Source organism: Tamandua tetradactyla, chromosome 1, assembly GCF_023851605.1.
Source record: "Tamandua tetradactyla isolate mTamTet1 chromosome 1, mTamTet1.pri, whole genome shotgun sequence".
In the NCBI taxonomy this organism is placed as follows: Eukaryota; Metazoa; Chordata; class Mammalia; order Pilosa; family Myrmecophagidae; genus Tamandua; species Tamandua tetradactyla.
In genome coordinates this window covers 205,824,065-205,848,285 of record NC_135327.1, presented here as the reverse complement: position 1 = coordinate 205,848,285, position 24,221 = coordinate 205,824,065, and the positions used below count along the sequence as shown (strand labels likewise).

Here is a 24,221-nt window from a genome sequence, read left to right as displayed (position 1 = left end):
TAGAAGAAGTTAAACATTTCATTAAAGTCAAAGCCTCTGAGAGCCTGGTATTAGTTAATTAGCTGAGAGAAAGGATGAAGCTGTTTTGATCTCTATCTCAAGGGGAAGTTTGGAGAGAATGAAGGAAGCTCCAGGAGACAAAACAACAACAACAAAAAAAAACCAAGGACTAAAAACAAAGGTGGGGAGAAAGGGAAGGGAAGAAGCAAAATGTCCATTTTTGAAGAATTCAAAAGCACAAAGCACAGCAACCTGAATACCTGATACTGATGGTGAGGTGGGAGCCATGAGTAGTGAATAAAAAACCCCAGGAGCTCCAGTCTTCAATCAATGTGCTGCAAAACTGGCTCAGTCCTCACATCTCTCATGAGGGACACATGTCCCTCATATAAAAGAGCTTCAGGTTCTTGACTGTTAGTATGTTTTGCCTTAGACTTTAATGCTGAAATTCTGTTCCTAAGAATCCAATCTAAGGAAATAGCCAGAAATAAGGGGAAACATTTATGTACAAATCTATTTGTCACTATACAAAACTGGAAACGAATATACAATGATAAAGGAATTGTTAAATTATTAACTCCCAGAAAGAAAACACCTTAAGTTAAAGACTACATAGGCGGATATTAAAATGACCACTAAATCATTATTTTAATGTCCTTCCCCCGCTCCTACCCTCCTGCCCTCTCTTTTCACAGGAAACTGCACTGCACCCGAAACTACATCCACCTGAATCTCTTCCTGTCTTTCATCCTGAGGGCCATCTCGGTGTTGGTCAAGGATGATATCCTCTACTCCAGCTCTGGCACGCTGCACTGCCCTGACCAGCTGTCCTCCTGGGTAAGGCTGGCCCCGCAGTCAGGCTCCTAGCCCTGCAGGCATTCCTGATGAACCTGCGCTTCCTCACAAACCCCTTGAGAGATGGGGTATCCTTTGGGAACTCCAGCACCCACCGGTCACCACCCACACCCTCTGTGCAGCTTCGTCTTCATTCCCACTGCTCATGATTATGTCTCAGCACTGGTGCACTGGGGGCCCTGGAAGTCCTGGTTAAGACAGTGAGAAAAATATTCAGGAAGCAGTAGAGGCTGGGAGGCCAGACCCAGTACTGAGGCAGAGAGGGTGAGATGCCACGTCCCACGGGTCTCATGGAGTCCAAGGCTGCTACTCAGGGGCTGGAAGTGAGCGCAGACCCACAGTCAGCCTTCTGTCTGTGTAAAGCTGGCAGTAAAGCTGGACCCTGGCTGAGGGGACCGCAAGGAGCAATCAGCAGCAGCTCCAGGTTTGGAAAATCCTGACAGAGCTGAACACACACAGCACCATTATTTTCCATCTAAATCTAGATTCTGGGTAGTAAATGTCTTTGATCCAAATTACACTGAAATTTCACTAAAGAAATCAATTTGTGCAGTAAAAAAATTGCATGGTATAGGTGATAACAGGCAGTAACCTATAATGAACCCAGTTGTGAATGCCTATTAATGTGCTTGGATCCAACTTTTTGGTAAAAGAACAAATAATCTTAATGATTTGGTTTCTACAAATGCAATATAGGTTCTATTTCGCACTACACATGCTGGTCTTCACTCTTAGATATATTTGTGATGGCTAATTAATTGAATTTAATACAACAAATATTTATTGAGCACCTCCTATATGCAAATCATTCCACTAAACTTTTATGCCCTACAACATAATGCTACAGTATCCTTGGGGTCTTTGGGAAGCATTTGAGCTGCTGGTACATCACTCTTTGAGATGTTAGCTATTGAGATTGGCTATAATTTATCTTCTATAAGAAGCCTGGAATGCTGGACTCTCCTCTCCAGTTCCAAAAGGATGATTCATCTGCTGGCACTCTTGCTGTGGACTGAACAGATTTGAATTAATTTAGTTTTAAGATAGCAAAGACCTTTTATAATTCTATAGAAAATCAGCCGTTTCATAGGCAGACTGTGCCATGGCTACTGGTAAATGTATTTCTGGGGATGATCTGGCTCATGATGCATGTAGATCAAGTTAATAAAATGAGCCTATCATAATAATAGAATTTAAACCAAAACACTTCTCCTGGCAAATCACCACTACCCAAGCAGAGATCAGAACCACCAATACGCCTGATCTAAGATGAGTCTCCCCATATAAGCAGACAAGTGTAAGTATGAAAGAAAAAAGCAAGGAAACAAATCATATTCTCCTCTACCTAGGTAACTTTTCTATTTGGGGCTTTCTTCTCTGAATGGGTCTCAAAGTTTTGTTCTAATGATTCCTCTTTCCTTAGCTGTTTATCAAAGGAACAAAGAGTTGCCTAGGGAATATTGAGCCTTGAGAGACCCACGAATACTGTTTGCCTTAGAGCATCAGCACCCAACTTTCTCTTGCACCGTAGGCCCAAAGGATCTGGCCCACTCCTCACTCAGAGGAACCAAGGGAAATGAGTGACTAGAACCTCCAAGGAGTAGAGCAAGTGTTTGAGCAAATGCTTCATGTGATTCTGCTAAGCCACAGTGTGCTAGATTGAATCACGGACCCCAGCAAAAGCCATTGTCTTCGTCTTATTCTGTGTGCCTGTGTGTGTGAACCCATTTATAAATAGAACCCTTTGAAGATGTATTATCAGTTAAGGTATAGACTCATTTGGGTGTAGGATCTTCTCTTTAGGTGTGGCTGAATTGAATTGGGGTGAACCTCAATCCATAGTACTGGAGCCCTTTATAAGCGGAAGGGATCTGACACTCCAAGAAGGCCAAAGGAGGAAGCTGGAAGTTGGTGGAAGCTACAAGAACAGCCACAAGAAGAAAGAGAGAACCATGTGGTGGGAGACAGAGATGCACTTAAGGAACGCTGATGCTGCAGACTTCAGGGAAAAAGCATAGCCTTGCCAACACCTTGATTTTGGACTTCTCGCCTTCAAAACACCAAATGTGTTTTGTTTAAGCCAACCCATTATATGGAATTTGTCATAGAAGCCCTGACAAGTTAAGACACAGAACAACCCAACCCAGTGCCTAAATTGGGAATCACTGACCTCTCCCCCCTTCGTAGCTTCTCGGTGACAGGTGTTTAGTTGGACAGTATTGGTTAATCCTCAGCTACCTTCAGAATAGCAATTAACCCATTTTACAGACGAGGAAACTGGGGCTGAGATAAGCCAAGCCCAAAGTCACACAGCTTGAAAGAGACAAGTCAGGATTCAAACTCAAAGGTTTGTGAGCACATTCAAATGTTAAATGTCCATGTGCTCAGAAGAGTGGGCTTTGAGTGTTGCATTTCCTGGTCGAATTGTAAGAACTAAATTTTGGAAAGGTGCTGGATTGCGTTTTTGAACCCTTTTGCTCCCAGCTGGATTTATCCAAACCAGCATTTCCCAAAGCAGAGCATATGGGACAGCTCTCCCAAAATAGGTAGCATGAGCCTTTTTCTCAAGTTTTTAGCAGGATCTAAGAATATGAAAAGGTCTATTCCTTTCAAGTTGAAGACGCCACACTCCTGCCAAATATGCCCTGCTGACTGACAGGCTGATGGAACAACTAAATCTGGCTGTCCGCTCTTCCCAAATGGCCGGGTTGGGAGGCTGTTTCTTCTGGGCAGTGTGTTTGCTCCAGCCACAGTGCTTTGCATGGGGCCTGGGGCTGCCCTGAGTGGGCTCCAGGGGATTCTCTATAGCATTGTCAGTAATTCCGGGGTTCCCAGCAGAAGAGATAAATGTACCTAGAACTGGGTCTGGCCAATAGAAAGGGCAGTCTTGCAAACGACTATGTCTTGACACTTGGTTATTGGGCAGTATGAGGCATATTTTGGTTTTGGTTTTTTGGGTGTGTGTACTTGTTTTGTTTGTGTTTTTCAGATGCAGTGGGAAAGTGTTCAAGATGGATATTTTGGAGTGGAATAGGTTATGTATAGGCTACCTCACGAGAAGTAAACAAGCAGTTTATTCTCACCATAGACCAGAACAGATTTCATGTAGGGCCTATGGAAATTTTCAAAAGTCCCAGCCTAAAGCTTACTAAAAGTGCTCCCTGTACTCTTGGGAGAGCCTGTGTGGGGTGGGGGATTGAGACGCATGTGCCTAGCAGCCTAGCATTCTCCATCCAGGCCAAAACTTGAAACAGAGAGGTACCTGATTAAAAGCAAAATGCTGACTTGGCCAATACAAGCTGCCTCAGGTTTGTGGAGGAAAGGATCCAAGCCAAAGATTCAGTCTGGAGGCCGGGCCTGGGAATCTGTGCAGGCAGCATAGCAGCAGCTCCCATTTAGAGGGGCCCTGGCCCATCAGTGAGAGGCTCAGTCAAGCTCACACACACTACCCCTTTTCAGACCCAGTTCTATGCTGTATTAATGACTCAGATCCTTAAAAGGGTCTGCTGGCAGTGGGCTTTGCATACGTGCTGGGGGATTCCAAAGGAGTGGCATGTCCCTGTTCTCAAGGAGCTCAAAGTAGCATTGGATACAAAGCACATATGAAAACCCAACAAATGGATTATTGTCATATAGGTGCAAATCGGCCACAGTGCATAGTGACGGTCCCCGGGACATCAAACCAGGGGTCAGTAATGCACACAGGAGTCAGTAATGCATACAGGTGCTGAGGTTCCTGGCCAGACCCGGAATTCCTACTTCCACTGAGACTGATCCCACCAGCCACAGCCTCTCCCCACACTCAGCTTTCCATGCCATCCCCCATCCCACTGTCATTTGGCTTGCAGTATTTTCATACATTTTAAATAAAATATCCTGTGTTTCCTTCCTCTTAATCAAAAGCTGCAGCTCCCTTAAATCTTCTAAATGCACTAATGAAACTGCCTCACATCTCTGCAGTGCCTGAAGTTTACCAGGCATTTTCAAGTGTGTTATCTAATTTTATCCTCGGAACCACCCTGGAGGTGGGTGTTATTTTTCCCATTCTGCTCATGAGGAACTGAGCTTCAAAGAAGCTGAGTGTCTTGTGTAAAGATTACAAAGCCAAAACAAGCAACAAAGTCAAGACTCTTTTTGAGGCCTTCTGAGTACAGCTGCTGAGTTCCGTTTATGATCCACAGACACAGCTCCCTGAAAATGGAGATTTCGTCACCTGCTCCCTGACATATGTTTGGGATGCCCTTCTTTTTCAGGACTGGTTTTGTTTTGTTTTCTTTTTACTCTAACTCTTACAGAAAGTCATATTTTAGTCTAGAGAAAATATATAACTAGATGACCACCTGGAATTGTAACTTTTAGCAGGTGTCCCATAACTAAAGACAGCTCTTGCTTTCTCTCTCAGTACTCCTTAAAGGACAAGTGTGAGTGACAGGGCAGGGTAATGGAACGATCCCCGAGTTCCAATGAGGGATCTGCTGGTTAATGGTGACTGACCTTGGGCAGTTTTATTCACCCATATCATCATACCAACGCAGCCACCTGCCTGGGGTGGCGGGGGGCTCTGAAGGACCCCTGTCCACCCCACCCCTTCCTCCCCATCTCACCCACCTGTGGCCACTCCTGTGTGCTCTTGCCCTTGTGGAACAAGGTTTGATGCCACTTCTGTAGAAGATGGAGTCATAGGATTTGTCCTCCTCCATGTCTCCTGTCCCCGCATGGAATGAATGTGCTCAGTGAATGAATCAATGGAAATAATACAAGGATGATTCATCACCATTTTACCAAGAAAATGGGATCATGCTAAACACACTTCTTGTGCATCTTTTTTCTCATTGAATGGCGCATCATAGAAGTCACTCCATGTCACCTGGTCCATCTCTGTTTCCTCTTTTACCTATTGCATAATATTCTGTCTTCTAGATGTAGCATAGTATATTTACCCACCCGCCAGTATAACCTTTATTTTATATTTTTTCCACCACAAACAGTACTACAATAAACATCATTAAGGTTCTTATTTCTGCTGGATAGAACTCAGGTGTAAAATTATTGTATCAAACAATATAAAGAGATTTTTAAATTGAAATGATAATATTACTATAACAATTGATAGTTGTACCAGTAATATGGAGGCATACTTTTTTCTATATCAGTGCCAAAAATACTTAAAATTGCTTTTGAAGTTCTGTCTGTCTGGTGGGTGCAGAGTGCTGCTTCTTCGACACCTAGCATTCATTTCCTTGGTTGCTGGTCAGAATGATCATCTTTCCACAAGTTCTTTTGGCCCTTTTTAAAATTGTGTTATCTTTTTCTGTTTTTAATGGAATGTCTATCTATTAGAGAAATTAACCATTTGTCTTTTGTATTATAAGCATGTTTCCAAATCCATCATTTGTTAATTATCTGAAAGTATCTTTTGCCACATAAAGGTGTTTAATGTTTATATAATCAAACATTGCCTTCTTTTAGCTTCTTCAGCTCCTCTTTTGGTTTTGGATTTTTTGTCTTAATTAAGAGATTTTTATTTTTTATTTTTTTTCATTTATGTCTTTAATTCATCTTTAATTTACTTACACTTGTATTTTTAACATAGGGGTCTCTTTTATTGAGACTGGAGAGAAAGCAAGATATATTCAGATTAGGTTGCCATCCTCTCCAGAATCTCATCTGCTCCAAAAGTTCTAAAATTTGATGTATTTCACTTTCTTATTCAATACGTGGTTATAAGTCACAAATTTGTAAGTTTTCGTTTTCCTGCTTCCACAGTTGGGTTAACGTATGTGTCTCTCCAGTTAAGATGTGTTGTACCAGTACTCCAGCATTAGAATTTGCTAGGATTTGAGTATCCATTCAGCAAACACTTAGAGAGGGCTTTTCATGTGCCAGGCACTGTTCCAGGGCCTTGGCTTATATTCTGGCAATGAAGACAGACAATAAATAGTAACTATTAAAAATGTTATACTGTACTTAAGAAAGATAAATTATTTTGTACCTTCCTCTACTTAGGAAAAAGAAAAAATGAGATAAGGGAGCATGGCAGTGCCATGAAGAGGCAGGTTATGGATTAAATAGGCTGTGAAGGTAAATCTCATCACCATCCTAAAGGTCAAGTTGAAATGCCTGCCATGAGTTTCTTATAAGTATATCCACCCCATACACATACATGTGTGCCTATATATGTATGTGTGTACATATATGTGGTATATGTGGGAGTGGCTATACTTATACATAGACACAAATAAATATTATTTGAGGGTTGCTCAGATATAGAAATAAGAAGAACTTAAATAAAAGTGCTATTCCTTTTAAGCATACTTTGTATAAGCTTAGTGACTAACACAGCAATTTTATGTTTGCTCAGGAAATTGAAATGCCTGGTATGTTTAGTTATTTAAAGGTCTGAGGGATTAAAGTATATTTATTTTATTTAATTTATCACTTTGCTCCAATGAAAACCCTTTCAAAAATCCTGGAGGAAAAATATTTTATTGGCCATATTTCTCTTGTTCTTGCTTTGTTTTTTCATCCCTCATTAAGAGTTTCCCAAAATTGAAACCACCTTTCTTAGCCTCACAAAATTTACAATTGGGGGCACTTACAAATTTGTAAAATATTTTAAAGAAAAAGTCTGGAAACCTAGTTTGGTCCATAGTTTTTCCCTTCCAAAAACTTTTCTTACTGAGCTGCTAAGAAGGAACATGGGCTGATATAGTCCACCCCTTTTCTCAACACATCCCCTCCCCTAGAAGGAGCAGCATACTTGTTGGGTCCCGTGGTTGTACCTGGTCACAACCAAGCACAGCTGGATGTCGAACAATGGTTTGTTGTCCGAGGCACCATGTCTCTCTGGGTGCACAATGCCTCCTCTCCAACCATTTGAAATCTACCCAGATGCTAAGATAAGTGAAATATCTTTTTCACTAATGGGCAAGAACTCTCTTCCATTTGTATTAATGCATTCATGCTTGGATGGTGGAAGATACAAAGAAAAATTGAAGAGGAGCAGAGAGGGTGAAGAAGCAAGAAAATGGATATGAGGTAGAGAAGGCGAGAAAAGAGGTCAGGCAAGCGTGCTAAAAAGCTAGAGGTTTAGTAAAACCTTCCAACAGTTCACTCTGAAAGTTATGAGTTGACTATTCTTAGGGATGGTTATTTCCATTTGCCTTTCCCCCTATGTTTATGTTACAGTAAGTTCAAAGTACTCATGTAAACAGTCTTCTGGGGCATCGTGTATATACAAAGGGCCTCACTCTAACATAACACACATTTTTTTTTTTTTTTTGGAAAACGCCCTCACCACTGTCTCACTTCCCTTCCCTAGACACAGTACCCTGATTTGTCCTTTATTCCTTATACAAACATGAGAGTGTGTTATGTACTGGAGCAGCTGCATCTGCCATAAACTATTTTTATCCTAATGTGACCACATTCTCTTGTTCTGTTTGTAATATTCCAGGTTGGCTGCAAGTTGAGTTTGGTGTTCTTCCAGTACTGTATCATGGCAAACTTTTATTGGCTTTTAGTAGAAGGACTGTATCTCCACACCCTCCTTGTGGCGATATTCTCCCCAAACAGATACTTCATGGTCTACCTTCTGATCGGATGGGGTAAGGACTACAAGTGCATGCCTCTCTCCCCTTTTCCTGAGGCTGAGATGTTAGAGCCTCCCACCCCCACTCTGCCCCATACACACTCGTGTTAATGCTCCAAGCCCTCCTGCCTCGTAACCCTGATGTGCTGGCTTCCCTCTTCACCCTCCCTTCCATCCTACCATCGCCATGCAAACCTTCCAGATTCCTAATTCCCATCCTACAATTCTGAATTAATGCAGACTTTTCCAGATCAGAAAACTACTTTATTGCCAATGTAGGGTGCATTTTAGAGTCATGTTAAGAAGAGGACCTGAGGTTCTTCCTAGAGCCAATCCTTTCATATTTCTAGTAACCAGGAACCTGATTTAAAACTGTTTTAAACTCCGGTTCTGGGCCTCTTTTACCCCAAACTCCAACTGGGTGCTGAGCTACTGATAAGTAACAAAGCAAGTCATGCCTCTTCCCTCTTCCTCAGTCCAGCATATACTGATGGAAGGAAAATCAGAAAGAAGGGGCCAAAGGAAGTAAAGGAACAAAGAACTATTCCATAGTGAAACTTTGATAATATACTAATAAATAGGAACTTTTTATTAACCAGAATTAGGAAGGGTTATAAGGTTGTGGGACATTCCACATCAGAAGTGAAGAGGCAAACATAACAAAACAGCTTCTTCAGGGTGTCACAAAGTCAATAAAGACATTCTTTCTTCTCTTCTACACATTTTACCACTTGGTCTTCAATGATAACCGTATATGGAATGATGCTCTTTAGGCCCTATTAATATTCTCAACTCTCAAACACATATTTAATTTATCTTCATGGCTTAATAAGGCATGAATGTACACTGGTATATATTTATGAAGTCTTTAAACAAGAGTTTGCACTTAGTCTTTTAATCAGAAAGCCATTTCTCTTGATAATTCTGGTTAATAAAGGTACATATTTGTGCCCAAGTTGATTGGACCCATTCCCGTTTAGCCCAGGGTCTGTGTATGACAAGGGGTCTTTCTGCAGGCATCCCCACTCTGTGCATAGTTGCATGGACGATGACGAGGCTCTCTCTAGAAGACACAGGGTAAGTGCCATGCCCATACCTTTCCCTATAAAATAAAATTAGCAATATTGATTAAGTACCTGGCAATAGTAAGTCCTTTGGAAAATAAAAGCTTATTATCTAGTTGGAAAGACAAGAAGAGTTCAAGCCAATAGAAGAGTTACACACACAGCATTTCAATGATCAATAAATAAGATGAAAAAACATTAAAATTCATGGGGGATTGTCATTTGGGGTTTGATATTTGGAGGAAAATTCCTATGAGATCAGAAAGGTTCTAAGTCTTGATGAGTGGGTATGATTGGATGGGCCAGGCAGAGACAGGAAGGCAGCATCTTAAGTAGAAGGAGCTTTGTTCACAGAAGAAAATTGAAAGCAAATGGATGTGTTCACTTGGATCAGAGTGTTCCAGAAGTGAGCAGTGGAATCTCAGATTAAAATGGCCAGCTTGGGTATGTGTGGCAATGCCTTGAGAGAGTTGTTCTCAATGATTACATCTTAAGCATAGACTTCTGTAAGAGCAGGGTTCAGAAGTCTTCTGGTCTTTGTATACAATGAGTTCTGTCTTTATTCCCAAACACAACCACATACAGTTGCCAGAATGAATCTTGTGTCATGGCCCAAGCTTCATGAAGGAGTCTTAGGAGTCAGTTTTCTATTGTTGAGTAACAAACCACCATTGGCTTAAAATAATCACAATTTATTTAGCATGCAATTCTGTAGATTGGCAATTTGGGCTGACATACATGGATGGATTTTTTGGTCTCAACCGGGCTCACCCACGCACTTCTGGTCAGCTGCAAGGTCACTTGGCTGCTGGCTGATCTAAGACAGCTCCAACTAGGAAGGCTTCTCTGTGCTCCACATGGCCTCCCGTTCTCCAGCAGGCTATCCTGGGCTTGTTTCACAGGGTACCTGAGGGAGTTCGAGAAAGTAATTGAAAGTGTGAAAGACCTCTTGGGTCTAGACACTTTCTCAAACATTCTATTGCCAAAGCACATCCTTAAACCAGCTAAAATTCAGGGACTGAGAGGACAGACTCCACCTCCTGATGGGAGGAGCTGCAGAGTCACATTGCAAAGGTGTGTGGCTACAGGGAGCGGAATAATTGTAGTTTTTGACAATCTACCATGGCTTCAAATTGGAGACAACCCTTAAAGCTGAAAATCAAAAAATGAAATTATATTGCTATACCAAACATTCCTACATGTACCTGTCTCAGTTATTCTAAAAATGGGTTTCTTAACCTTCATTTGAGTTACAGATACAAACTATTTATGAGATGAGGGGGAAACTTTATTTTGAGAAAAGAGTTCCATTTGTTTATAAGGGCACCTGAAGCCAGAATGAACTTAGGCTCTATCAGTAGCTAAGTGAAGGCATGTTGTATCATGAAACTTAACTTGCTCCTTCTCCCTGGCTTCTGGGGCTACACTTTGATTTCAAGCTCTCCATTAGCAGACTATCATGTTGACAAGAATAAAACTAAACAAAATCACTCCCTAGGGACTAATCATTTCAAGATCTCTAAATGCAATATAATTGTGCTTTTAGGGTCAAATAATTAGGCAGGTCAGAAAGAATACAACAAAACCAAATGAGATGGCACATGCAGTGGTAGGTGAGAACACGTTTTGTTTTGCAAGCAAGTGTAATTGGTAAATCCACAAACAGCATACTTATAGTCATCGACTACATTTGCTAGATAAAATCAGTGGTAATGTGATTTTCTTCTCTCTCTTTCAATAGTTGCTGGGATACAAATGAACACAGTGTTCCCTGGTGGGTTATACGAATACCCATTTTAATTTCTATTATAGTAAGTAATTTCTGCATTGAAGCGTGAATTATCCATTGAGTTGTACACTTGGGCAGAGAATGAGCCCATTATTCTTTATTAAAGATAAATGACCCTGTTCCACTCAGTCTCCTGAGAGAAGAACCTCACAGAAGCTTGACTGCTGCCCAGACAGTTGGCACGCATTCCCTATATAAATTCAGTTCACCTTGGTTACATCTTCATTGAAGAAGGGGGGAGTGGAGGGAGCAGAAGCCCACTAAGCAAAGAGGAGGAGAATGTGTGTTCTCCTAGCAAGGGGGGTGAAAATCAAGTTGACCAAGTATGCTTCATGTAAGGTCTAAATTGGATTTCCACGTGTACACATTCCACATTTCAAAATTAACTTATTTGTGCTGCTACAACCTGAGTCATAAAATATGTGACTTCAGCCAAGAGAATGATGTCCAGCTCTGACTTAACAGAGCAGGCCAAGTGCTTGGCAATGCTCAGGCCGTTGTGTGATGGGTGGTGCCTGGAGCTACCCCAAGGCCAGGAGAAGACACACTCGGTCAGATGGGACAGAAACCAGAACATGTTGGGGTGGGCCGGGAGAAAATCCCTGCCATATCTACCCACCTGGCAGGTTTCTTTGGACTTTGCAGCAGAAAATCATGCTTAATTTTATTGTCTCTTTTTGTGCAGGTCAATTTTGTCCTTTTCATTAGTATTATAAGAATTTTACTGCAGAAGTTAACGTCACCAGATGTCGGCGGCAATGATCAGTCACAGTATAAGTGAGTATATGTATAGAAACCAGCTGTAATACTAAAACTATGCCACTGAAGGCCCCCTCACCAGCCTTTGAATGGCCTAGATATGGAAAGCACCTGATTTTAAGGAAGAACTAAATGGATATATGAAGAGTAAAAAGAATGCCAGCTTTTGTTTGCCAGGAACGATATTCAGAGTTACAGGGTTATTGGGGGGTGATGGGGAGGACAAGGAGCTAATGGTACTGATAAGTAGGCAACCAGTAAATGGCCCACTTTTTTCTCACTTAGTCACAGGAGTATACTCATGGCTAATTTTATATATGATCTACATGTATCTGAAGTTCAGAGGGAAAAAAAGTATCTTGTGCAAAGTCATACAGCATTTATTTCATTATTATTAAACACCTTCTCTTTTATTGACTGGCCATTTGGATCTCTTCTTTAGTGAAAATGCTTATTTAAGTGTTTTGCCCACTTTTCTATTGTATAATCTGTCGTTTTCTCCTTGGCTACACATTATTTTCATTTCAAGTTTAATTCTGTCCTCCCCTTGAGACCATATGGTCATGGCTGTGTGTCTTTCTTGCATACCTTTTAACAACCAACACCTAATACCAGATTTGCAACTAATGTTTATTGACTGATTGATTAAATGAAGATGGTTATTATCGTCTCTGCTCAATAGATGAGAAAAGAGAAGCACAAATGGTTAAATAAATTACTGAAGATCATCCAGCTAATCAGTGATAAAGAAATTTAAAGATTCTGTAATTTTTTGTAAATAATTTATTAAAAAAACCCTGAAATCCACAACTCAAGTATAAAATTTATATAAAATATAAAATAGTTTATTGTTGACTAAACTAAACAGTCCAGCCCAAGATGATCCTTGGAGTTGAACAGACCAGGGTTAGAATCATAGCCATGCTACAAGCTGTGTGACCTCGGGTAAGTTACTTGACTTCCCTGTGCTTTTGCTTCCTTATTTGGAGAATAGGATTGATGCAGCTTTTCAGCACTACATTGAGGATTTAGTGTGAACGTAGGTTGGAAGGTCCAGCACAGGGTCTGACTCACTTGCTTCCTTTCCTGCCCTCCTATGGAAAATGCAGAGCATGGTTTGGACAGGTGGTTTTAGACAAGCAGCATAACACAGTGGTCAAGAGTGTGGTTTGTGGAGCTCAGATGCTCAGGTTTACATATCAGGTAGTAGCCTGGGATAAGTGATTTAACTTCTTTATGCCTCAGTTTCTTCAGCTGTCAAATGGGAATAATAAAAATAATTGTCAGTAGGGAAATTGAATCAAAAGTTGAAAGACAATGGTGCCTGGTACCAGTAAACATCATGAAAGAGTTTGGTGAACAGATAAATCTGATTGTTCCACTGCAGTGTATCAAATCAGAAGAACTGGTTACTCTGCCCAGCCCACCATTAAAAGCTGTACAAAAAGCAAGACCTAAAGATCGGGCTGCGTGTCCAACCCAGAAATGATAATGCAGCACTTGTCTTTACCGTGGAGCAGGTTGAGCGTGAGAAGCCAGGCCAGTTCCTGGGGCTTGCCCCGGGCCTTTGCAGCTGTAAGGACAGAGCGGAGAAGGTCTTGGTTGCCTCCAAATTGAACTTTTGATTTTCTATAAATCTTGTTTAGCTTCTCTACAGACCTTTTCTTAGATGTGTTAGTATAAGTAAGTCTTAAAGATGGATGTTTTTATTTTGGAAACAAAATTAAGTAGGGATAATATAATAGAATCTATTCTTAATTCAGGATAACAAACAGGCAGAGCATCTCTCCATACTGCTGCCCTCTGGGTTATGCCTTTTATATGTAACTACCTTGTGACAGAAGTAACAAAGCCTCCGTGGATGGGGTTCAAGAGGAATCATCCTTATTAAGATCTCTTTTCTAGAGATCTCGTGTAATGGCAGAGTATTAATGATGGAAGTTGAAGCAGGTTCTCTAACATTTAACGAAAGGGCATAGCTCCCTACAGAATCCCATCTCTCATTCACCAGGCTGACACTGAACAGAGGTGGCAACTACAACAAGGACCGTGGGGCCTTATAAAGTTAGAGGTGCAGGCTTGCAAATGGGCAACCGTGCAGTTTGTCAGTGACAAAGTCTCCCTTGGTGAAGGCCGACTGCAGGCTTTGTGCTCTCATCGGGCTGGAGAACGGGTCAAGCGTCCTGAGGTCTGTGTAGATGATTAATTTCAGGGGAAATTCTCCCCATTATAAACTCCACGGGACAGCCTATGCTTTCTCATGAGAGAATCTGGGAGAAATGAACACATTTCTAGAACTCACAGTTCTGGCTGTGAGTGCTAGATTTGAGACAGGTGCCTCAAAAATAAAAGAAATGATTGTATTTTTCCTTTAAGGTGATGAGGGAAACAACTAACAAAATAAGGTGGGAGGGATGGAGCGAAAATGGGGCCTAAACTCACATTTTTTTTTTCCCGGACCATGTGATTGTGTAGATTAAGACAGGATTTTTCTTTCTGCGGCAAGGACAGCGCTTCTCAAACCTTCCCGATGTGTGCACCCTCACCTGGGATCATGCTAAATAGCAGGTTCACACTCAGAAGCCCCGAGGTGGTCCCTCTGACTGTACCCTGCACAAGCTTCCCAGTGTTCCCAGGGCCCCTGGGCAGCAGACCGTGGTTGTGGAGCATGGATTGGATAATGACCCTCACATGTGGGCTCACATTTAGCCACACGTTGGGATCAAAGAAGAAACCAAGACGCTTTTAAACATACTGACACTCAGGTTCCACTGCCAGAGCTCTGATTTAATTGGAATGAGGAGCAGGCTGGATATGATGGATTTTTCAAAGCTCTTCAGATGATTCTTATGTGCAGCAAAGTTTGAGAACCATTGACCTAGACCAGGGGTTCCCAAAGCATTGTCCCCGGTTCACAGCAGCAGCTCAGCTCCTCAAACTTGGTAGAAATGCAGATTCCAAGGCCATTCCCAGGACTACTCAAGTCAAAAACCCTATAGGTCAGGCCTAGCAGTATGTGATTTTACAAGCACTTCAGGTGATTCTGATACATGCTAACATTTGAGAGCCACTGGCTTAGGTTATGTTGGTGGAACAATGGAGGTCATAAAAATTGAGGTGTTTTGGCTTGATGTAGAGGGGGTAAGGGAGAATAAAAGAAGGATGATAATTGCATTGATGGTGAAGTTAAAATTCAGCTATTTTTTCTTCCAGCATACAATGCAATGAGCAGAAATTCTACATTTTTGTTTGGGAGGACACATAACTCTTTGATGGACAGAGAAATTACATCCCGAACAGTGTACCTTATTCTGAGAACTCATTCTAACTAGATCAACAAAGGAGTGTTCTCATGGCTTATCTGCCAGGATCTATAAATAGCGCAGCTTTAAAGAACACTCACTTCTTTATAATGTTTGTTTTACTGAGATTTCACCTGTGCTGTGAACCTGCTCTTTTGATCTGAAACTAAAATTTGCCACTGACCTTTAAATGGTGGTGATAATCCTGATTAATAAAACCAATTACAAGTGGAACAGTAAGGCCCAGTAATAACAATGCAAGCCTTAATGTACTCTCCAAGGTTTCTTGTAAGACTTTTACCACTTTATAAGGGAAAATCATTTATATCATCACATTTGTACATTCTAACCATAATGGAGAGGGGGAAAAAATAGTGGCGCAAGAAACTTCAAAGTTCCATCTCTCCATAAAAGCTTTGAACAATTAGTAAGAACTGGCAGAAACATCTTTCTCAGAGCGCCAAAAAAAAAAACAGTTAAAAGATTGCAGGAACTGTGCACCATATCAAGAAAATATGACCCTCCCGGCACACCTCACTGGCTCAGCACCGAGCTGTTCCATGCTCCTGGTGCAGACCCCAGGTCTTTGTTCCAGAGAGAACAGAGTAACCCTTGTGTGCATACTGGGAGCATATATGTTTGGCCCAGTCTGTCTGGTCATGGCCTGAGGGACTTAGAACTTGCCCTGCATGTAGAAGTTAGCTGTCCTGTGGAATACGGTAGAGAGGTAAGTCTTATTGCCTGGAGCAAGGGACTGCTGGCTGTAACATGAGCGGTACAGCTGAGACCAGGTGTATGGGGATAAGGGGACATGTGTGACCATTTAAACGGGGATTCCTAGGACCACACACATGCCCAAGACAAGAGGCATGCACAGAAAGGATCAGGAATGCACCTGCACTTTTGCTTGGAGCTATTCTCTAAACTCTTTGTATGAATAAACTCCGAAGAAGAGCACACCCACGGGTGCTCTGCAAACACTAGGAAAGTCTTTTTCCTTTTTTTCTTTTTTTGGGGGGAGGTCATTTTGGTTGTTTAATTACTAGCATTCAAGGAAAGTTCTATCATAACACTAGCTGGATATAAACTTCAGGAATAGGTGTCACAGAGGCTAAATACCAGCACTAACATGTTAGAATATCAGAATGTCCAGGTTTCAATAAAAGATTACAAAGCATATAAGGAAATAGGAACTGATGGCCCAGACAAAAGAGAAGATTAAATATGAGACACTATCAATGAGGAGGACCAGACTTTGGACATTCCAGAAAAAGATTTTTAAAAATGGTCTTAAATATGCTCAAAGATCCAAAGGAAAACATGGACAAAGAACTAAAAGAAATCAGAAAAACAATAGATGAACACAAAGAGAATATCAATAGAGAGATGGAAATTATGAAAAGGAATCAAATAGAGTTGAAGATGACAGTAACAGAAATTTAAAACTCCCTGGAGGAGTTCAACAGCAGATTGGAGCTGGGCAGACAAATCTATGAACTTGAAGATAAGACCGTTGAAATCATGCAGTCTGAGGAGGAGGAAGAAGAAAGAATGAAGAAAAGTGAACAGAGCCTGTGGGATACCATCAAAAGTGCCAGTATACCTGTTGTGAGAATTCAAGAAGGCAAAAAGATAAAGGAGCAGAGAGAATATTAAAAGAAATAATGGCTGAAAAATTCCCAAATTTAATGAAAGACATAAATATACATATCCAAGATGCTCAACAAACTCCAAATAATATACACCCAAATAGATTCACCCTGTGCCATGTTATAATCAAATTGTCAAATGCCGAAGATAAAGAGAATTCTGAAAACCACAAGAGAAAAGCAACAAGGGAGTCTTAATAAGATAAAGTGGTGATTGCTCATTGAAAATCATGGCGGCAAGAAGGACACATAATGTATAAATATATAATTTGTGACAAGAAAAACATTAAGTTAGGGACAGAGGGTTGTAGGAATATAGTTTATTTATGCTATTGAAGATTAGCTGGTATCAAAGCAAACAAGATTGTTATAGATTTTGGATGTTAAATTTAAGCCCTGTAGGAAATAGCAGAGAATATGCACACTCATAGAGACAGAGAGTACAGGTTATAAATGAGGGTGGGGGCCAGGGGCAGTAGGGAATGAATGCAAAATGCAAATGTAGTTTCTGCTTAGAGGGAAGGGAAGATTCCAGTAATGGATGGTGGTAAGGGTACTGCAACACTGTGAATGTGATTTATCACACTGAATAATATGCTTGGGCAGGGGTGGAATGGAAAGATTTATGTTGTCTATAAGTTTCCACAATTTATAAAAAGAGAGAGAAACTAAAGAGATAAAGACAATTAAATGCAATCTTTGTTAACTCTGCTTAAACTTTTTGCGTAGATAAATATCCTTGTTCATAAGAAAATATACATGGAAGTATTATGTGTTCAAGGATATGATGTGTGCAACCTGCTCTCATATGTTCAGAATATAGATGATGGATTGGGAGGTTGGTAGATGATGGACAGACAATTAAGTAGATTTTCAAAACAAATGATAGCAATAATTCACATATAGAATCTGCCATTATTCACTCAGCTCAGTTTCCTTTCTCTTTTGGTGTAGGAGACTTGCCAAGTCAACACTGCTGCTTATCCCATTGTTTGGAGTACACTATATGGTGTTTGCTGTATTTCCTATCGGCATCTCCTCTAAGTATCAAATACTATTTGAATTGTGCATCGGATCATTTCAGGTACACTTGCAAAATGGCGGTCCCGTGTTTCTGTTACCCCAGTTTGGCTTTGTTCTCTGATGACTCTTTCTTTTTCACAGGGCCTGGTTGTAGCAGTTCTCTACTGCTTTCTGAACAGTGAAGTAAGTCCTTGTCATTCCTCAAGAACTAAGTACAATTATTTCAGTTGGTGAGATACTTACTAAAATGCCTACCCCTATAAGCTGGCATCATTGGTATGAGAGAGCCCAAGTCTTCTATCAGGTCATACTCCTGAGCATAAAAATTACTGTCTCCTAACTTCACTGACTGGGAATCTTATGGCTATCTTCAGCCATAAGATGTTTTGAAGAAAAAAGTCACTTTTCTTTCAGCCATCTTCGTCCAACTTCTTGCCCTCACCTCCAGTATCCATTTTCAAAGCTTTAATCTCTTTTCTCTCCATACTGCTGTGGAGAGAAATGGCAATATCAATTGCCCATTCTTTCTGCAAATTCTTTTCAAGAAAGTTACCCAACCAGATAACTGAAAACAAGCCCTTTGTTGTCTTGCTCCTTGTACTATGACTTGTGATTTGTAGACATTTGGGATGCAGTGTGGACTGAGCATGGGAAGACAGAAAGGGGTGAGAAATCACTGGTGGTAAATGCTTCTCCTCAGATTCATAATGCTCAAGGACTTTTAGGAAATAGAGTTCTTCAAGGTAAAGTTTTGTACTCCTGCTCTAAATTCTATACTCTGAATGTTGTGAAATTTCATTCATTGTCCATACAGCCATCAGCTTGTCCCAGTTTTGGTCACCTTTTCCAAGATAGCAATTCCAAAATTTTAACTCTTCCCTTTTATGCACTTCTATGTAGTAATCAGTTATCTCTCCATTTCCAACAATATGAAATGCTTTTATCAAAGTCATCTTTCCTTTGCCTCTTTCAGCAGAATCTCAAAGGCCAAATTCCCAGCCCAACATCAAGAAGTGTAGAAACAGGAAATTTCAAGCCCAGGAAAATCACCAGCTGGGTGCTATTTAATAATCACCTCTCCTAATGCTTGGGCCACTGCTGCCACCTTCTTTGTTCCCATATTCCTCAATAATAGAGGAGAGGTCAGCCTGAAGTTCCCTGAACATGGGCCCAGGGAAGTGTGCAGTCCTGTTCTGAGCATTGGATGGGGGCTATGAGTATGGGCTAAGGATGGACACCCTGACGTTCACACACCCAGATGCCCCCCTACCTCCCAGATACCCATCCCACCTCAGCTACTGTGCTGTCATTAACAGCAAGTGAACCTGAGTGTATTTTTCTCCTAGTGCTGGCTTTTACACTCCCCCTGCCCTGCTTCCTCCCCAGCCTCCATTCTTTTACCTTTTCCTTTCTTCAATATATCACATCTACTTGCAGCTCTTTGGTAAAGCCGACCCAATCTGCTATTCCTCGTGCTGTTCTTCTCCTTTCTCAATATTGTAGGAGCAACTCCTACACCTCCCTGTCCTCCTTCATTCTGACTCATGTGAAACAGTCCTCATTATGGCAAATATATTTGCCCCCTAATAAAAAAATAACTGGAACCATGTCCTTTTGTCCAAAGCATTACCATACTCCTCCAGCTTCTATGGAAAATCTTCTCTGAAAATATAAATTAACTATCTCAGATTCTTGGGATATAACTCATATGACATTGAAGATCTCTTTAAGTGAAGAACCCAAAGTTTTTTATTATAGAGCCTTAGCACACTTCTCTTTGCTCCTCAACTCAAATCTTTCCAGTCCCCATTCCTATTAGCCTCTCTTTTCCAAGTGTATCTTTATTTCTATCCTCCTGGTAGGACTGCAGAGAGGTGTCAACACCACAACTAGCCCCACAAACAGGTCAGAAGGGAAAACCAATGGTTTATTCAGTGGTGGTGCTTTTTTCTGGGAGGCACCTTGAGTCCACATTTTTAAGTACATACTTCTCTGCTTTTCCCCACTTCAGCATTGCTTTGATCGTGCCCTCTTCATTTCCCCCAGGTACAGTGTGAGCTGAAAAGAAAATGGCGAAGCTTTTGTCCCAATCAGTCAATGAGCCGGGATTATAGACTCCATAGCTCTTCAATCTCTAGAAATGGCTCAGAAAGTGCACTGCAGTTCCACCGGAATTCCAGAGCCCAGTCATTCTTGCAGACTGAAACCTCGGTCATCTAGCTAATGTCCACCTGCCCACTTTTGTGAACAATCTCAACAAAAGACTGTATAGGGTTATTTGCAAACTGTGATGGGTTTTTTTAAAGCGTGCGAGGCATCTTGGTTTTCTTCCCGTTTTATGTGTTAGGAATGACCTGGTTCGGTAAGTCAGTGCTGTGCTGACTTAATAGAGCTGATTTAAATTTGCTTGGATTTAAATCCTAACTATTGTTCAACTCGAGCATTTAAGTAATTTTGTTCATAAGACATTAAGGACATGGAATGTTTTCAGCCATGTAGCTGGATCCATTTTCAAAGAGAATAAGGGAGAATGAGGTGATCACTGAAATATCAAAACAAGATGCAATGGCCTACGATTGGTGACCCAACAACCACTGGAGGGGAAACGAGATGATTTTCTCTTCTCAGTCTCCTCTCATAAAATGCCCGCTAGTTTCAGTAAGAAGCAAAACACCATAATCCAGGGCACTGGGCCCTGAGGTCACAGATGGGGAGAGGAAGCCTTCCCTTCTGTATAGTCACCCTGATTGGAATCAGACCCACATCAGTAACTCTCTTCCTACAAGAAGCATCCCATGTATCTGCAGGATATGTCTATATAAACTGGATTAGGAATTCCATGACATTATATCCGACCATCCAAACAAACTGCAAGCCAAGTTGGACCAAGCAAAATCAGAAAGAAAGCAGATACCCCAGCACCCCTTCCATGCTCTGCTTGGGTGCCCCTCCCCTGCCCCTGTCCCAGCATTGCCCAGTCCCTAGACTTTCCTCTGCCTTCTTCATCCAACCAGAATTAGCCCAGCCTTGACCCATTCCCACAGGGCTTTTTTGGCCTCAGCAAAGAAAGTGGACTGAAAAGATAAGCAGGTAATAGCAGCAGGATAATCATCATAGTAACATGTTAGCCCCCCTCTCAGGGGCATTTACATTTTACCTAGGGCCTTTCAACCAATGAACAAATGTCTTCTGGGGAAATTTTCAGTCACCAAGCAGTTAGCAAGAATATTTTTGTGTAAGGTCTTTATACACCACTCAAACTCAGCCACATGGGAAGTCCTCGGCTCCTCCTGTGGGAGAGTCCCCTGGCCCGGACACTCACCTGTTATTCACTGAAGATCACCATTATGTGAATTCAAGGCAGCATAGAACACAGAAGGACTCGTGTCTTTTGGTTCCAGGGGGAAAAGTATTCTCTTTTTAAGGAAAATAATCTTAAAATCATTTCAGTCTAAATGGAGAATTATTTTAACAAAATACAAAGAAAAAACTGTCTCACGCATTCATCTCCTATGTTGGCAAATAGCAGTCCTCGCTTTTAGTTTCTTTGATTACTTACAGATTTGGAGAGGTATGTCTGGGAGAAGTCGCTGGAATGGCAGCTGAAGGGAAATCGGGAGGGTAGGAGGAGAGAGAAGGAAAATATTAGAAAGGTGTCCAGATGGCTGGGAACCACAATCTCCATTTTCCATGCCTGGATCCTCTTCCAGTCAGGCCCTCCTAACAGCATCCAACAGGCCTCTTGAAGACCCTCTGCCCAAAACCTCGTCAAAGTGCCTCCAACATCGATCTCAGTTCTTTAGAGTGAGGGCTAACGAGTCTTTTTTTTACACACTGGCCAATCTACAGATGCTGATTGTCAGTTTAGCCGTGGGAGGGGGGCAGGAGCTGGCAGGGAGAGGGTGGCCCTGGGGACCTCCAGGTCCTCCAGGCCAGGGAGTCTGCAAATCCCAGAGGCTTCTGGTCATCCTGGCAGTATTCCTTTGGTTTGTGGAACTCACCTCCCCAGTAAAATAGCACCAGGCGAAAGGGGATGCTATGATAGCAGAACAGTAGCGTCTTCAGAGATTAACTGAAGCCACCAAGATCCAGGGCTTCCCGTGTAATGAAATCTGCTCCACACACGTCAGCCCCAGAGCAGTCCCAGCCCAGCCGGGCTCCCGGGAGCAGATGGTGTCATGTGCTGCCTGTGGCCCTGACCTAATATGGAGTCACCTGGCATTTTCACCTGAACTCACTGGAGAATGGGTTTCCAGGTTTTTTTGAAGTCATTGGTGGAGTGGGCGGGTTCTCGAAGGAGTTCCAAAACTCTTGAATTCACCATTTTCCTGGGGCTGTTGAGGCTTGTTGAGTAAACTGATAACACTTCAGCAGCCTGGCCGAGAAATATTGGGGGGTGGGGAGCAGATCAAATAACCCAGGTCCAGGGACCGCCACATCCTCTCACAAAGGGGTGACTGGCAGTGACGGTGATGGGACAGAAGACCATGGATTTGAAGTCAGAAAACTTAGGTATCAGTCCTACCTTTTGGCCACTTTCTTTTCTATGTAATCTTGGGCAAACCACTGACCGTCCCTGAACTTCAGCCTTCCTATCTTTAAAAGGAGGATAGACGTGTTTTCCCTGCCCACTCAGCATTTTTTCATATTTATAACTGAAAGTGTTTTGTAAACTTTAAGGTGCTACTCTGGTATCAAAGAGAAGGATGACAGAAGCGCCCAGTACAGAACAAATATTCATTCCCTCACACTTTAGAATATGCCTGCAGATGAAAACAGGGAGCCAGGAGCCAGCAAACTTCTCCTCGATTAAACATGGACCAAGGCTAAACAGAGCCAGGAACGATTTTGCCGTGCCTGCTAAGAGAAAAGAGAAGGTGGTAAAAAGAGTATTTGCCAATAGAATTGGTTAGATAATAGAGGAGTGGGTGATCAAACACTCAACAATCGTGGCTTTAAAATGTATGTAAATATGTACAGAATGCCAGCTCTAGTATATTCCTTCATGTAATGAACAATGAACTGTGTAAATATTTCAATAAAACCTAATTTCATATCTGTAAGCTGAGTAAGAATCCACTCTGACCAGCAAACAGAGCTTTCTGTGGTTGGGGGTGCAAGTGTGTTGAAGAGAGGAATAACCGGGCCTTTATTGCCTCTCCCCAGAGCCCTCAGCTCTGCAGAATCTGAAAACCTCTCAGTTTTTCAGAAACTCAGAGCAGGGTTGAGTGTGTGTGTGTGTGTGTGTGTGTGTGTGCACTGCTGACCCTTAACCACATATATGCTACGGGATGATAAAATCCATTTCTAATAAACTCCCATGCTTAACCAAACTGCTTCATTGTCAGGAATAATATAGCACACTGCTAAAAATCAGATTCTCAGGAGACAGAACTTAGGAATGAGCTAGAAGGACCCAACTATGGCAAATGTAACGTGAGCAAAGTTGGCAGAAAGGAAGGAGACAAGGCCTGGACACACAACCACCTCTTTCCCAGCCCTTCAGGTAGCTAGGTGTACGAGGGCTGTTTGATTGAAGAAGGGTATTGGGTACAGACTTGTTTAAGGTAGGAAAATATTCCAGATAGGTTGGAGGGAAATCAGTGCTTGACATTGTGTAAAGGGCTCTGGTGCAGATCTGAATACCCTCTGCTCTATACCAAGAAAATAGCTTGTAAGTTCTTAGGAAAAATATTTTTAAATGGCTATTTTTTCAGGTATAAATAATACAGGAGAGTTATGGGTTAAAATTTTATAGACAAATATTACCTAGAAAGTGATCAACCTCTCTAAATTCCATCCTCCTCCTCCTATCACCTCCTTTTCCCCTCTAGAGGTAAACATGTAGTTTTTAGTGATTGATATTGTCCCTCAATAATTTCCCCTAAGTCCAGGCAAACCTATCATTCCTTCTCTTTCTTTCTTTGTTCCTCCACAAAAATTATTATATAGAATAATAAATTGTCATGTTGTATAGAGGAGTCTGCACCTTCTTTTTCCATTTAAGATAGATGGTGGAAATCTTTCATATCTGTATATACATATAGATAATTTTAATAGCTGCATAATATTCCACAGGATGGACGTAACCTAGTTTATTAAATCAAGTCCCTAAAGAGGAATATCTGAGTTACTTTTCACCAGTGTGTGCATCTATGTAAGTACTTCCATGGAATAATTTCCTAAAAG

At 41.5% G+C, this 24,221-nt stretch overlaps 1 protein-coding gene across 2 annotated transcripts in view; it reads left to right on the top strand.

Annotated features, from left to right (window-relative positions):
- VIPR2 (vasoactive intestinal peptide receptor 2) overlaps positions 1 to 23,095 on the top strand; it is a 134,645-nt gene extending 111,550 nt beyond the window's left edge. For both annotated transcript variants that reach the window (XM_077151665.1, XM_077151664.1), the window contains 8 exons: positions 696 to 837; positions 8,312 to 8,462; positions 9,463 to 9,523; positions 11,252 to 11,321; positions 11,985 to 12,076; positions 17,964 to 18,093; positions 18,174 to 18,215; positions 20,079 to 23,095. In XM_077151665.1, coding sequence (XP_077007780.1) covers positions 696 to 837; positions 8,312 to 8,462; positions 9,463 to 9,523; positions 11,252 to 11,321; positions 11,985 to 12,076; positions 17,964 to 18,093; positions 18,174 to 18,215; positions 20,079 to 20,252 — 862 coding nt within the window. In that variant the 3' untranslated portion in view covers positions 20,253 to 23,095. The remainder of the gene's footprint in view (positions 1 to 695; positions 838 to 8,311; positions 8,463 to 9,462; positions 9,524 to 11,251; positions 11,322 to 11,984; positions 12,077 to 17,963; positions 18,094 to 18,173; positions 18,216 to 20,078) is intronic.
- Positions 23,096 to 24,221: the final 1,126 nt, after the last annotated feature.